Here is a 13885-nt window from a genome sequence, read left to right as displayed (position 1 = left end):
AAGGAAATATATAAGAATATAAGGAAATATATAAGAATATAAGGAAAGCCTAGATCTCATGCTGGCTATCTCACAAAGTCTTGTGCCTGAACAGTACCTTAAAAGACAGGTACCAAGTGTCCATGGGAGGTAAACAGTGCAACATCTCTTGCATAAACAAAGATGTAATTGAAGCTAGGAAAAGATACTGAAATATACAAAATAGAGACCAAAAAAAAATCATGGATGTGGCAAGAAAAAAGAACTATGTAGGGAAAAACACCAATTGTTTCCCCACAAACCTCCAACAATTAATAACGAGGTATCACTTATAAAATAAAGCCAAACAGCCCATCAGCAAATGACAGTACTGCAGAGTGTACTGACTGGCCAACACTACCTTCAGTGGCAGAAAAACAGCAGTACCACTTCATGCAAAGCCTTTATTTTCCTTTATTTTGAATTCATAAGATATTTTATGACTAAACGCTTCCCAAGTATTCTCACTCTTAATCCCAGTGTTAAAGAGATGGGGACCTTATGTAATGTTGTAACCGCTGAACACTTTTAGTATTGTCAACTACACCATGTGGCATCTCAGCGATCTTGGAGTTTTACGGTTTGACAAATCTTGTAGCACATTCACCCCGGGCCTATCTACTCATCTCAGGCTTGTAGGCTTTGAGGGACTGCGAACAAGTGACTTGATTAAAATCTAATGCAACCAAAACTCTCCTCTGAAGAGAAAATTCAATCCATTTCCACTGAAGCAGAAGTGAAAAAAATCAAACAGGCTCCCTAGAGGTGCAACGCTGCTGCGTACGCTCAGTGGCACTGCGGCTAAGGTGAAGTGGTAAGTGTCAGTCATCCTTACAAATCCCCAAGGTGATAGCTTCACTTTTAGAGCTTTCAACATACTTTGACAGTAAAGTAAAAACTTAAAGGTCAAGCCTACTTGCTAAGGATAAGATAAACACAAGAAAATCACTTCGAAATTTTTTATGGATCATAAAAGTAAACTATTAAAGGTAAAGGAAAAGTTTTGATTTGCTGTATTATTTATCCAAAGGCTTATCTTCCGGATATATTCAGAGATGATTTGGGTAATCTGTGCCAACATATTGACATCAGCCTTGCACCAGCAGAAGAGAAATGCCAACTGCTCATCTTGCACATTGAACTGAACTTAAATGTTACCTTTCCTAGCTAGAGGAATGCTGTATTCCACAGGATTTTGCAGCTACTCACACGAGTTAAGCCTGTGCTTAAGAAGAGTGCGGATGGCTTTGACTTTTTACAGCCATTCTCGATTAAAGGAGAAGTGGGAAGTGAAAGGCTTTTGAGATATCTTACTGCTTCACACTGATGTAAGAGATGTAAGAGATTGCCACACCACCACATTTACTACATTGCTTGAGAAGCCTTAGAGCAAGGCAAACCAGAACCTCACCTTGCTTTGAATTTTGGATATGAAGCAAAAGTATTTTTGAAGTGATCCAAAGCTATGATGTAATTCATACAGCACACATTATGTTGCTCAACTCATAGGTATACAGAATAATCATTTTCATACAACATTTTATTTTTCTAGACAACAGGATGCAAGAAAATAATTATTTCAGCAACCATTTATCTAGCACAAGACTTCTTCCATTAAATGAAGAAAACACATGTAGGCTTAAAAATAGCCATAAGGACTAGAAACTAGCTTAAATATAATGAAAAATTTCATTATTCTGAACTGGTACAAATATCCCAATTTTTTTGATCCCTCAAGAAATGAGAAAGGAACTTCAGCCTTACAGCTGCAAACTTTTGGTACCATTAAGCTGCATATAACCAAGAAAATTGTAATTGAAATGATGTGTTCCACCATGTTTCACAAATTATGTTGCTGGAAACAATAAAGAAAGTATTTGCCATCGTAGTTCATATTCACACGATAGCAGCTATGGGAAATACTTCTCATTAATAGCAAACTCAGTTACTGTTCTTGAGAAACGTCTCTGCACAGAAAGCCTAGCCTTATCAGGTTTATTTTTCTTGCATATCTATTGATGTAGAAGTGTTCAACTGCATTTTCCTCTATATTTTGCTAAGTTCTCTTAGCTGTTATATGATTAAGTACACTCTGCTGTGCTACGATCAAAAGCATCTGGAAAGGTGGAAGCGAAGAAATGCTCTCTGGGAAAGTTAGCTTAATGCTTGCACTTCAGAGTCTCCCATTATCAACATTTCACAGCAAGTTCCTTTATTTTCCCATCCCCAAGGTAAGAACAGTAAATTATGACTCAAACTAAGCAAGTCACACTTGGCTCCAAAATCAGATTTTCCTACCTCTGGTTTCAGGTCCCAGAGGTGGGCAGAGGAAATCCTGGTCACAGCCAAAGAAGTCATTTTTGGCTCCGAAATAAATTTTCCTGCTTCACTAGAGCCAAACCCTACCATTGAGAGAACCATAGCTTTAAGCAATACTTTAACGTTTCTTTCATATATTTTGCTTTAGCAACTTGATTCTTCAGCAATATGAAACCATTTTCAATAATATAGAATTAAGGGTTTGGCCTCTGTTCCTTAAAGCAGTATTGTTATTATCAAGGACACTTACAAACCCTAATCATTTCCTTCTTCCTAATGCTGACAAAGTATTTTAGACTCTTCTCTTCATGAAAATAAGTAAGCTTAAGATTCTGTATGCCTAAAATTCTTAAGTGAGGCAACTGGAAAAGACCAGATGCTTGCCATTTATACCAGAAGTTGTGGCATATATTTAGACCAGGTATATGAAGATATTATACATCTTATTTGACAATGAGTTTCTTGACCAAGTGAAGACTGATGTCCGGATCCAAAATGCTGCAATTCAAAATATATAACAAGTTAATAAATAGTATGTTAGCATCAGATAACATGTAGATGGGATTACACATCTTTTTCTGTCGCATTATTTATGTTCTCTAATATTACAGTTCACTGGTATTAGCATCAAGTTACAAATCATAAAATACATTTAGAAAGCAGGTTGATCACAGACGAGTAATATTAGTGGAGATGAGCCAACATCAAGCTGCCAACATAAAATACTGCTCTCCAAAGGTACAATTCAATAAACCCGTATGATTGTGCACAGTTCTAGTAGTATTAAAGGGATTACTCACACAAGTAAAAGCTATGTGCTGGAGTAAGGGGTTATAGCTTTGAGCCTTAAGAGAACTTGTATTAACCCAAAAAGCAGATGTGCAAGTGTATTTTCATATAAAAACAGAGCACTTTTTAGTTATTTAAACCTATCCCAGAAGCATCATTTGTGGACTTTCAAGGGAATTGTTAACCACTTACATTTTCTATTTATAAAGGATGCCATTATTAATAATCTTATCAATTTCTTCAGTACAGCTACTGAGCATCTATTGCTATGTAAAACAATAATCGTAACTGTTGTATGTCTAAATAGGTCTAATTTGACTTGTGTCACTATATTTCAAATTTTCATCTGTCTACTCAAAACCCAAGCTCTGCCCAAATTTTCAAAGCTGGAAGTTTCAAAGTTTTTTGTATTTAAGCTTTGTTCTTATTTAGCTAACCTACTATCTCGTAAAAGCAAATGTCTTAACTAGCCTAAAAACTTTAACCATTTCATTTGGGAACTCAACATATCCTAAAATCCTAACAAAAAAAAAAAAAAAAGATAAAAATACTGCAATTATCTTCCTTATAGTCTTTGAAATTATTTCCACTGACTTACTTCCTTGTCTACCCTTCTTTACCCAACTAACAATGTGAGCTTCAGTAGTAAAGCTACTTTTTTAAAAAGCTACTTCTTTTTTTTTTTTTAAAAAAAGGTATCTTCTAAGCTTAAAGCTTTGGACAAAACAGGGCATTTGGAAACACTGCTGTCTGCATATCATTTTGAGTACGATGCTGAGAGACCGGTGCTGCCCTTCTCTCATCTAGAATTGATCAGTGCAGTGCTTTGTGCATTACCATATCTAAATATGCACACAGCAACCTTTAGCTGCATGCAGTTTGGCAGCTACTGTTTCTATCCTTACTTCAAAATTTAGAGGTTTTCTTCAGTGTAATTTAAAAAAAATAATAGATGAACCTAACATTAATATTTTGGAATTGTTATCAGCAATGGGATGTTCTGCCCAAATCCCTATTATATTACATATTTGGTTGTACCTAAAGGAAAGAGAATGCAATTATTTTAACCTTAAGTAACATAATCCTCTACAAACACAATTAACCCTTGACATATTCTTTTCAATTTTATTTTGTATTATTTAGAATACAATAATATTGACTTTCTGGAAATCATTTAGAGTAAATTTTAAGAGTTCCAGCCCTACTACAGACCAAGTACTTCCAAAATATCATTTCAGTGTTCACTTCTAAAACACAGCACTTCTAACTCTAGAAACTGTGCTAAGTATTCTTTGAATGTAAATGTTTTTATACTAAAGCACTGTATATTATGTTTTAGTGGGAAAAAAATGTTATGGCTGAGTAAGTACCTCAAGAAAGTTATGCCAACAGTGAAAGAACGTTGCACTGGGCAGCCACCACTAACATAACCTTACTTGTCCTCATAGGATGTGGGGTTTTTCTACCAAGGCTTTAACTACGCACATGCCATAGACAGCAAAGAAGTCTTTGGTTGTTCACTTAAGCCCAGAATACAACTCTAAAACCAAAGTTGAGGCAGTTTGGGCTTTGAAGTGCGAACCTATTATTTTCTTGTTTGATTTGGCATTATTAATAACCAGAATCCATCTGTTTCTGATATTCATTCCGTGATACTTGGTTCTTAGCTTCATGAAGTAGCCTCAAAAAGCTCTGAAAGGTACACAATAAGAGAAAGCAGTGATGGTGGCTCTTATCACTGACAACTGCCAGCAACTAAGTGGCATGCACTAAGCTTATTTTCAGTGATCTTAAATACCAGTTAATAATTTTTTTTTTTTCAGCAAGCAGAAAGCAAAACTAGAAAATACTTTTCCACTAAAGTTAGAAGAATCTTGAATTATCAAAGAAGTACCATCCTCAGTTTCCAGGAGGAGCTAACGTTATGTCATAATTTCATGACTCAAAATCTCAAGCTGATAAGCAGCATTGGCTTTGAAAAAGTTTACACTTCCACTCTGTGTAAATGGGAAGTGTCACACAGTTACACTGAAGAAGGTAATAGCAATGAGAAAGGTGACATACTGCAATCAATAATGGAATGTGTGAAAGTGACAATAAAGAGTGTGAAACAATTATCTTTATTTTTCCATGTATTTTCTGAAATAGTCTTCTAATCAATCTGAACGCCTTCCATAAAATAGTATTTTTCCAGTGCTAATCCTATACTTTAACAACCAAATGCCCCATAAAGTCAAGTCAGAAGGCAACTTTATTTCTATATAAATGGTATAAGCTTTGGCATATAAAAACAGACAAGTAAAGATGGAAACAGGTATTGTGCTTGGCAGAAGATGAAGCTAATAAGCACTTTAACAACACAATAGCCTTCACTAGCAATGTCAAAAGAAATTTACAATACTTTTATCTAGTATGATATTCATTTATTTAGAGGTAGGTCCACAAGATATGCTGTGCTGTTCCTCCTCTTTCTGTGTAAAAGGTAACTTAAAGAATTCAAATGAGACTGACAGGAGTAAGATTACATAAGGGTAAACATTTCAAATAAATATTTTGTGCACATTTGGTATTTTAAACATGACATAAAAATAACGTACAACTCTTTCAATTAGGTATTGATATCCTACCTGAAGGTCTTTCACATTTGGAAACGGAATACCTATGGTTACAACTGCTCGGGCATTCTCATCACAGAAATCCAAGCCTTCACTAACTTTTCCTCTGCATACAGCTATAAGGAGTGCTCCATCTTGAACAAGCCAAAGAGGGATAGACATCATTCCCATTGATAAACTGAATATCAGAAGAAAGTTCCAGCAACGTTTTTTTAAAAACTAAACATAATATAGCATAATACACTATATCTGTCTGGAAAAGGTAGAGAAATTTAAAATTGTAGAGTTTTTGTTAAAAGAATGAGATTAACTCATTTTGATTGATAAAATTGTCACTTTGAATGAGTAACAAAATACTTTTGCATCATATGATACAGTGGTACTTAATTATGCATGAACCATATGCGTCTACTCCAAAGTTTTAAATTTTAAACCTTCAATTGTGCATTCCAAAACCCATACCATTTATTTTTGACATAGCATCATTTTTTATTCTCTATACTAATACTCAAGTATTTTTAGAAGAAACCCTGTTGTAGCTGTAATATAAGTTGGTAAATCAAAGCCATGGAACGTATGGTGAAGCTGATTCTTTGAGGGATCAGTCTGCACCCTGCTGGACATGTAAATGCATGTCCTTACACAGCTCACTGCCTCTTGAATACCACTATTAGGGTTATGCATCATTCTGTACGCCCTTTATACTCACACAACAATGCAAATAGCACTTAATCTTCCTCAATTATCACAATAACTTATTAAGCTGAAGTTAATTTTGTTTATCCATACCTTATTCTGTTAAGCATATTAAGTATCACCCACTTTTTGTTTTTAACCTAAAGAGTCAGCATCAACAGTTACATGTGGGAAGAAAGTACCTTTTTCTCCTTTACATTTGATTGCATCATAATATATTTTCAGCAGTTCATCAAAATCACTCTTCGCTCCTCCTTGAGGCTCTGCAATGACTGTCTTAACCAGCTCCAGGTTTCTCCATAAGCCAGTGTGCATCCAGCGATCTTTTAGTTTGTCCAACAGCTGAAAACAGAAAAATCCACTTATTTTTTTTTTTTTTTAAAAATACTTTTGTACAATTATTTGTTTATTGTATGTATGAATACAAGTTTCACTACATACTGAATTTTGAATTAATTTTAAACAAACATTTACATCTTAAATTTGCACAATATTTCAGTACTTTAAAATCTGCATAGATGTAGCATTTATCAACAGCCTCCTCGGCTTCTTGAAGGGCTTTTGTCAGCTTTGTTGTATCTGCCAGATTCTGAACTGTGCATATTTTACTCCAGATCAGTACGTGTTCAAATACTATAAACAAAGAAGTTCGTTACACATTTACTGTGAACATAATGAAAAATATGCATTGCATTATAAAAACCTAAATTATCAAAGTGTAAAATTACCATGAAAACAGAAGTGCGATGGGTGGGGGTCATTTCCAGTTAGCTGTCATCACATGCCCTTTTCTCATCAGTTTTTAGACTGGATTTTATCAAGATAGGGAGCAAAAGTCATTCCTTTACCTAACATGCTTGCTCGATGGTGCACAGCAATGCCCTCAAGACCAATGAAAGGCAACCAACACATTTTAGAATGAACTGAGGTGATCTGGTTCAGTGGACAGAAGGAAAATACTTTATTTCACTCATTTTACTGTTCAGTGATCATTAGTGTGTCACTAATACTGTGCAGTAGAGTTACCGAGATCCATACGTACAGAAGATTTTAAATTCTCAGTTTCTGTAACACGGGTTATGCTCTTAATTTGTCTGTACTTCCCTCAGCTCCGCTCACTGAAGACTTTCTCACTGTTTTGCCTCAGGCTACACAAACTGCTCCAGCTGGAACCTGCACTAGTCCCAGTGCAGTGCTTAAGGAGCCACAGCATCCCTCAGCTCCTGGCCCACTTGCCTTTTTGATGCACTCCAGCCAAAATCCAGGGATCTTGTATGGTTAGACTGCTGCAGAATTACTCTGTTAATAAGAGACCACTTGCATATTTCAGCTTCTTAATGCCAAAGATCTGAATTTATTCTCTGGCATTAAGTATTTGGATTGGTCCCTCTTGAAGAACGTGCAGGTCAGAGGTGAGAAATACCATGCTGCTTTTTGAATTTTGACTAGCTGCGTTCACATTTTTAACCTGACAATTACGCCTGCTTGCTGCTGGCAGGGCACCACTCTCCAGCAGCCACAGGAAGACCAAGCGGTGACCAGCAGTAACAGCCTCCTACACATACACGTTACTGGGGAAGAAATCATTTCTTCCAAAAGCATCTGTCCCAGTGTTTGTCTCCTTCTCTACCAGCTCTGTCATTTCCTGGCAGAATCCTGTCCATCATCTCTTTGTATATAAAGGGCCATAGTATTATGACCAAGCAATTGCTGTGCATCTGGCCGTGCACAGCCTGCCACTGAGATTTCCGTTCTTGGCCGTGATATGGAGATAATTCTGGTAAAGAAGAGAATCAAATTATTCCTCTAAGTACCTCCATTTAAGATCTGTTAGAGCTTCCCCTGACTGTAATATCATCAACTTTTCAGACTTCATTCTTCCTTCTATGAACCTAATGCTTGTCCGGGCATCCACCTGACAAGCTGTGCTAAATTCACTTCTGCCTCTGTTTATCACGCGTGGCAAAAAGAGGGCACTAAGATGGTAGGGACAGGACACGTTTGGGTGTCACTGAATGGAAATTTTACAAACACACCTCATGAAGCATTCTTATCAGAAAAATGGTTTTGTAATGAAGTAAACCAAAGCCTGTTGGATCATCTCAGGAAGGCAAGTTTCCTTACAAAAATTACTTAATCCCTCAATTCCACTGTATTTCTCTCACATTTTAAAGCTGGGTAACTTCCATTCATCTTTGGAAAGATGGCACTAAGAAGCCTTCCTCCATATTGTTAAGAGAAGATCTTTTCTCTTTTGTGGGCTGCCCAGCCCCTCCAAGCATTTAATCAGACCAGAAGAGGTTCAGGTTTCTTGTTTAATTGACAGCAACCATCACAATAAAAAAAATAATCTACTTTTTTGGATGAAAACATGCAAATTATTCATGAAAATCCTTGGCAAGGATGGAACCATTCATTTAATTCATACGAAAGCTATTACCTCCCCTACTTAATGGAGCTTCCTGGAGATGGAAACTTCCTTGTACGCAGAAAAATATGTGCAAACACACACAATACGCATGCAACAGACACAAAACCCACCAGAAATACGGACATGACCGAATACAAATAAATAAAATATAAAACACATACGTGCCTCATAAGAGCTATGAATCAAATGCAAGATTCTCATCAAAAATTATTTCACTTCAGGTTGAAAAAGTGCAAATGGGAGCAAGATATAATGCCAGGAATCACAAGAAGCAACCATTAATGCCCACAGTCAGTCACTTCTTCTACCCAAGGGAATAATAGTTTCTGCAGTGGAAGGCAGTCTGCGTATATTTTATTAAATCCCCTAAAAATGGATTCTCAAATGGTTTATTAACAAATGGTCTTCCTCCAAGAGAGCAGAAAATCTTGTTAGATAGAATCTGTCATCTTCCCATGCACTGAAGGATGTTTACTTCGATAGTTTTTTGCCTTTTTTTCCTTTCTTCTACTGAAGGACACCTGTAAGCTATGATCCATAGAACCTACGAGCTCAGTATTTAGATTTACTGTTCATTTACTGTTCATCTTTGTCAGCATCCCCACCCTCCCCCCTTTTTAGGCATCTTTTCCAACACTCTTGGAGTTTGGGAACAGAGGAAAAGTTTTAACATCTCTTGCCATTACGTTGTACTCCTAAACTAAATCCTCTCATCCTGTGTCCATGAAGGAAAAGCTTTGCTCCTTTTCATTCGCTGCTTTGTTTTATACGGTGCCAAAAACTGCATTAGAGGTTTCCCATGTCATGAAGCAAGATGGAAGATTTGTTTAATGTATTTTACCCTAAGGCAAGTTCACTGTAATTTCCAGCATCTTAAAGAAGCTGAGATGTTAACTTGCAGCCATCACACTGCTGCAGCATCATCTGGCAGTGCACTTTTTCTGCAGCATTCCTTACCACTGACAGGGATTTTTGAAGTAGCAAATACCTGCGATGAGGGAGGGTCTCTCGGAAAACACAACGACACAATGAGCTACTTATTTTGATTTACAGTTCCCCAGCTCTTGTCCTGCTACGAGCACTTGTTATTAACTTTCTTTACATAGATTACTCCTTAAATATTTTAACGTTCGTTGACATAATGAATGGATTGCTCCTTGCTAGTAGAGTAAAAAGGGATTACGGGAATAATCCCTTCATCAAGAAGTGCTCGGGGAAGCTATGGAACAGTTCAAAATATTATAAGATGTTCAAGAGCAGTACAGGGGGAATAAAAGGATAATGAAGCCACTCGTGACCCAAGTAGCCCCTGAGAGAATAAAATACCTCTGGCTTTATTAGCTAGTTTAACATCTATTAACTCTTTAATAATAACTGTTGGTTACAATTGCATTGCATATTCTCATGCATCTTTAAGAAGTGTGTGCTGTCTTGTTACCTATACGCTTATATAACGACAACTGAACAAAAGGTATTTTGAGGTGCACAAAAGTTACACAAATTTCTGGTAACCCTCTTAGAAGTCTGCCATTACACACCAAAAAAACCCAACACCTTCTCTGAACTTCGGTGTTTTTTTGTCTTGTTTGTATGTAATGCTTCCTAATGATATGAAATTCACTTTTCAACTGTTAAGGATACTTAACATTTTCATCGTTACTTGGATATAAAGGGTAGCTGAGGAGAGCACTGAAACAATCCTTAGTTTTTTCTTAATAAAAATCACAGTATTGGCACCACTGTTAGTGCAAAAAGTCAGAGATTCTCGAGGGACTAACATTGATCTAAAAGCCTTTTCCCATGCAGAACTCTTCGTGTGTTTGCTACTGGAATTTTCTTTTTGAATAAGCACTGCTTCAAATCAAAGTGTGTCTCCAGTGGGCTGGAAACGTGTCTGAAGGGTCAAACAGAAGTTCTCCACACAGTCAGCAGAAAACTTCAGAAGCAGAAAGCAGACATCCCTGTCCAACCCTGAGGCTGAGCAACAGGACCTAGTGCACCAGGCTCGGCTTTGCTAGAACTGAAGGGGCTTTGATACGCTTGGGATTAACAGGGCAGTCGCTTGCAGAAAGCAGGGTTATCGTTCAACGTAAGTGACACACAAAGGTGCACCGTTGCTATAATGATGTACTCGTGCATCATCTTTCCCATTTCAGTCCCTTAAGGCACATTCTGTATATACACACCAAAATTCTACATTTATCTGAAACGGCACAAGGAAAAGGTGGCAGTTTTAGAAGCAGCTAAAATCTTGTAATAAACATTTTCCTTTTTATTTCAAAAGCGTATTACATTTGTCCTAATGCAATGTAGACATATGCACCTTAAGACCATTTCCAGCTATGTTTTGTAACACCTGAGGTTTCTGAAGAAACAATGAATAGAAAAGACTGACCTGGGCCATTCCCTGTTGGACACCTACAACCGACCACAGAAGGTGCTTCCAAAAAATAGCTAGGCTAAAGTAGTACACTACAGACAGGAAGATTAGGGAGTTCAAACCCAGAATAAAGGGATTCCCCCAAGCCCTGGCAGATGGAGAAGAAAATAGTATTTCATCTACAAATACTGAAATACACCATGTTATTTACCTCCTACCCACACTACGGAAATTACAATTTATCTCAGGACCACCAAATGGTTTCTTTTTCTAGAAAGTCTCTCAGATTTATTCACTTTTAACTTTGCAGTACCAAAAACATTTTAAGAAACTGCAGATGTATGGACCCATACCCAGCTGCACCGCCCCATGCGTACAGGATGAACAATTTGGCAACGATAATTAGATTCAGAGAGACAAGAGAACCTGTCAAACTGAATTGTGCTCTTCCAGACTTGTCAGTCTTACACCATGAAAAGGGCCATAAAATCCACACGTACACAGAATCAACCACAAAAATCAGAATAAGGAACTTTTATCCAAAGGCAACTAAACTAAAACCTATTCGTTTAAATAAAACAATACAAGTTTTTCCCATGGATGTTCTCACTTTGAAACTAGTGTTTCTTCCACTTTCATCTGAGTAATAATCCAGTAAACTAATGAAAATGAAACAGGTATCCCTTCATATGTTAAATTTAAACATACATTAATAAGTTCTTATACCTTTCCCTACTATACAACGCAACGTCTTACCAGCATTTCAATTTCACTAACACATTATAAAAGAAAAAATACATCACTAAATAGGCCATAGGAGATGCGTATCTGCAACGGATGGATATTGTCATTCAGTAACCGAAAAAAGCTGAACAGCATAGATACAGTACTCCAAAAATCTAACACTAAAACTTCTTAATATTATTAAAGGGTTTTTAAAAACATACTATTTCAGCAGACCTCACCAGCAGTGTGGCAAACCTTTTAAATATATTTTAAGTTCTATGCCACATGTAATTTATACCTCCTTGTAACAGAAGACAGTAAATTCTGTATTTTTTCCTCTCACCATCTTCTACTTATCTCAATCTTTGTTCTGCTTCAAGACATTGGATAACTCAGCCCTTCAGTGCTTTTTAAGCAACAAAGCACTGGAGGAGGCAGCGGAGCGGAGGAGGCAGTGTAGACACCAAATTTATACACCGAGTGCATAGGAATTTTTTTTTCCTTCAATAAAGCACTTGTGCCTTGACAGAAAAATAACAGGTGTCAAAACCAAATAAATAAAAGGCCTTATTTACTCTATACACATGGAAAACTTACATTCAAAAAGAAAAGTTTTCTCATTTTACTACAAAATCTTTCCCACCATTTGGGCTTTCTGCAAGTAAACTGTACAGGTTGCTTTATATATCACCAGACAATTCAGTTTGCATCTGCATCAGCTGCCTCCTCTCTTCCTTCCAGTGGGGGAAAAAAATATACATATATATATTTAAAAAAAAATAAATCTATAGACTGACAGATCCTTCTGTGAATTTAAGCTATTAGGATAAAGAACATCATCTTTTCCACAGAAGTAATCCTCTGATGATCTCAAGGCACAGATGTTTTTATAATGTATCTAATTCCACAGGTATTGCATTACCTTTAATAAGCCTTCAGGACACGGCAGCTTGCTGACTCAGCTGGTTGCCTACAGCTGCAACTTTTTCTTCAACCCACTCTCCCCATGGTCACAAAGCTCTAGTCTGCTCAGCGTGATGCTTAATTACCTGCTTGAATGTTCTACTTCTATTTGAAAGAATTAAGCCACTTCTATATTAGTGATAATCCCAAAATATATTCAGCCATTAAATAAATGTATTTAGTATGTTGCTTAAACACTAGTGGCCTTAAATGCACGTCATTTCGAAGTAGCCCTGGAGAATGTATTTTGCCAGACTCCACCTACTTTTTTCACATCACTTCCATGGTAGTATTACAAGCTCCTAGTAAAAATACTTTTTTAAGAACCAGAGACGTCCTGGAAAACAGAAGTATTAGAATTTACTCCAAGGCTGTCTGAACTACAAGGCTGTCATGCCTTGTACTAAGTGTCCCAGAATCCTCCATGCAGCTGACCTCCAGGACGGGAGGAAGCCTTCAATTTGGGGAAAGCAACAGTTGACAAGGTCATTGCGGTGGCATGGGATCAGCAGTTTAACTCTATTTCTATATTTAAAAGAAAAAAAAAAAAAAGTCATTTGAGGTTAAAAGTGAATACGAAGGAAATGGCAGAAGGAAGAAAGCAAACAGTAATGAAATGTGAACAGAAGATTAAAGGGACAAAGAGCCAGCTAATTGCCTGGAAGGATTTGGGTAAAAGGAAAAAGCTGAGTTTCCTTCGAGGAACAGGAAGGAAAATATTTGGGTCAAGTAACTGATAAACTCTTATGACCATTATTCCAATCTTTCAAATAAATCAAGAAATAGTATTCTTGAACTAATAAAAAAGAGCACTATAAAAAGCATAACGTCCTTCAGTAAGAATGTCTCAGAGACCACAACCAAATCCAATAATGTTCACAAACACCATCACAAATATTACATGTTTTCAAGAAGACTCTAAGAGCATGCATCTTTTAGTTACAAGTG

General features: G+C 36.8%; 1 protein-coding gene across 5 annotated transcripts in view; it reads right to left on the bottom strand.

Moving 5' to 3' along the window:
- BRIP1 (BRCA1 interacting protein C-terminal helicase 1) overlaps positions 1-13885 on the bottom strand; it is a 57101-nt gene that overhangs the window by 12296 nt on the left and 30920 nt on the right. For all 5 annotated transcript variants that reach the window (XM_035343266.1, XM_035343269.1, XM_035343268.1 and 2 more), the window contains 2 exons: positions 6620-6779; positions 5754-5875 (listed from right to left, as the gene is read on the bottom strand). In XM_035343266.1, coding sequence (XP_035199157.1) covers positions 5754-5875; positions 6620-6779 — 282 coding nt within the window. The remainder of the gene's footprint in view (positions 1-5753; positions 5876-6619; positions 6780-13885) is intronic.

The sequence above is a fragment of the Oxyura jamaicensis genome, chromosome 19 (genome assembly GCF_011077185.1).
Source record: "Oxyura jamaicensis isolate SHBP4307 breed ruddy duck chromosome 19, BPBGC_Ojam_1.0, whole genome shotgun sequence".
In the NCBI taxonomy this organism is placed as follows: Eukaryota; Metazoa; Chordata; class Aves; order Anseriformes; family Anatidae; genus Oxyura; species Oxyura jamaicensis.
Note: the sequence above shows the minus strand (reverse complement) of the source record. Positions and strands in the feature narration are given on the sequence as shown.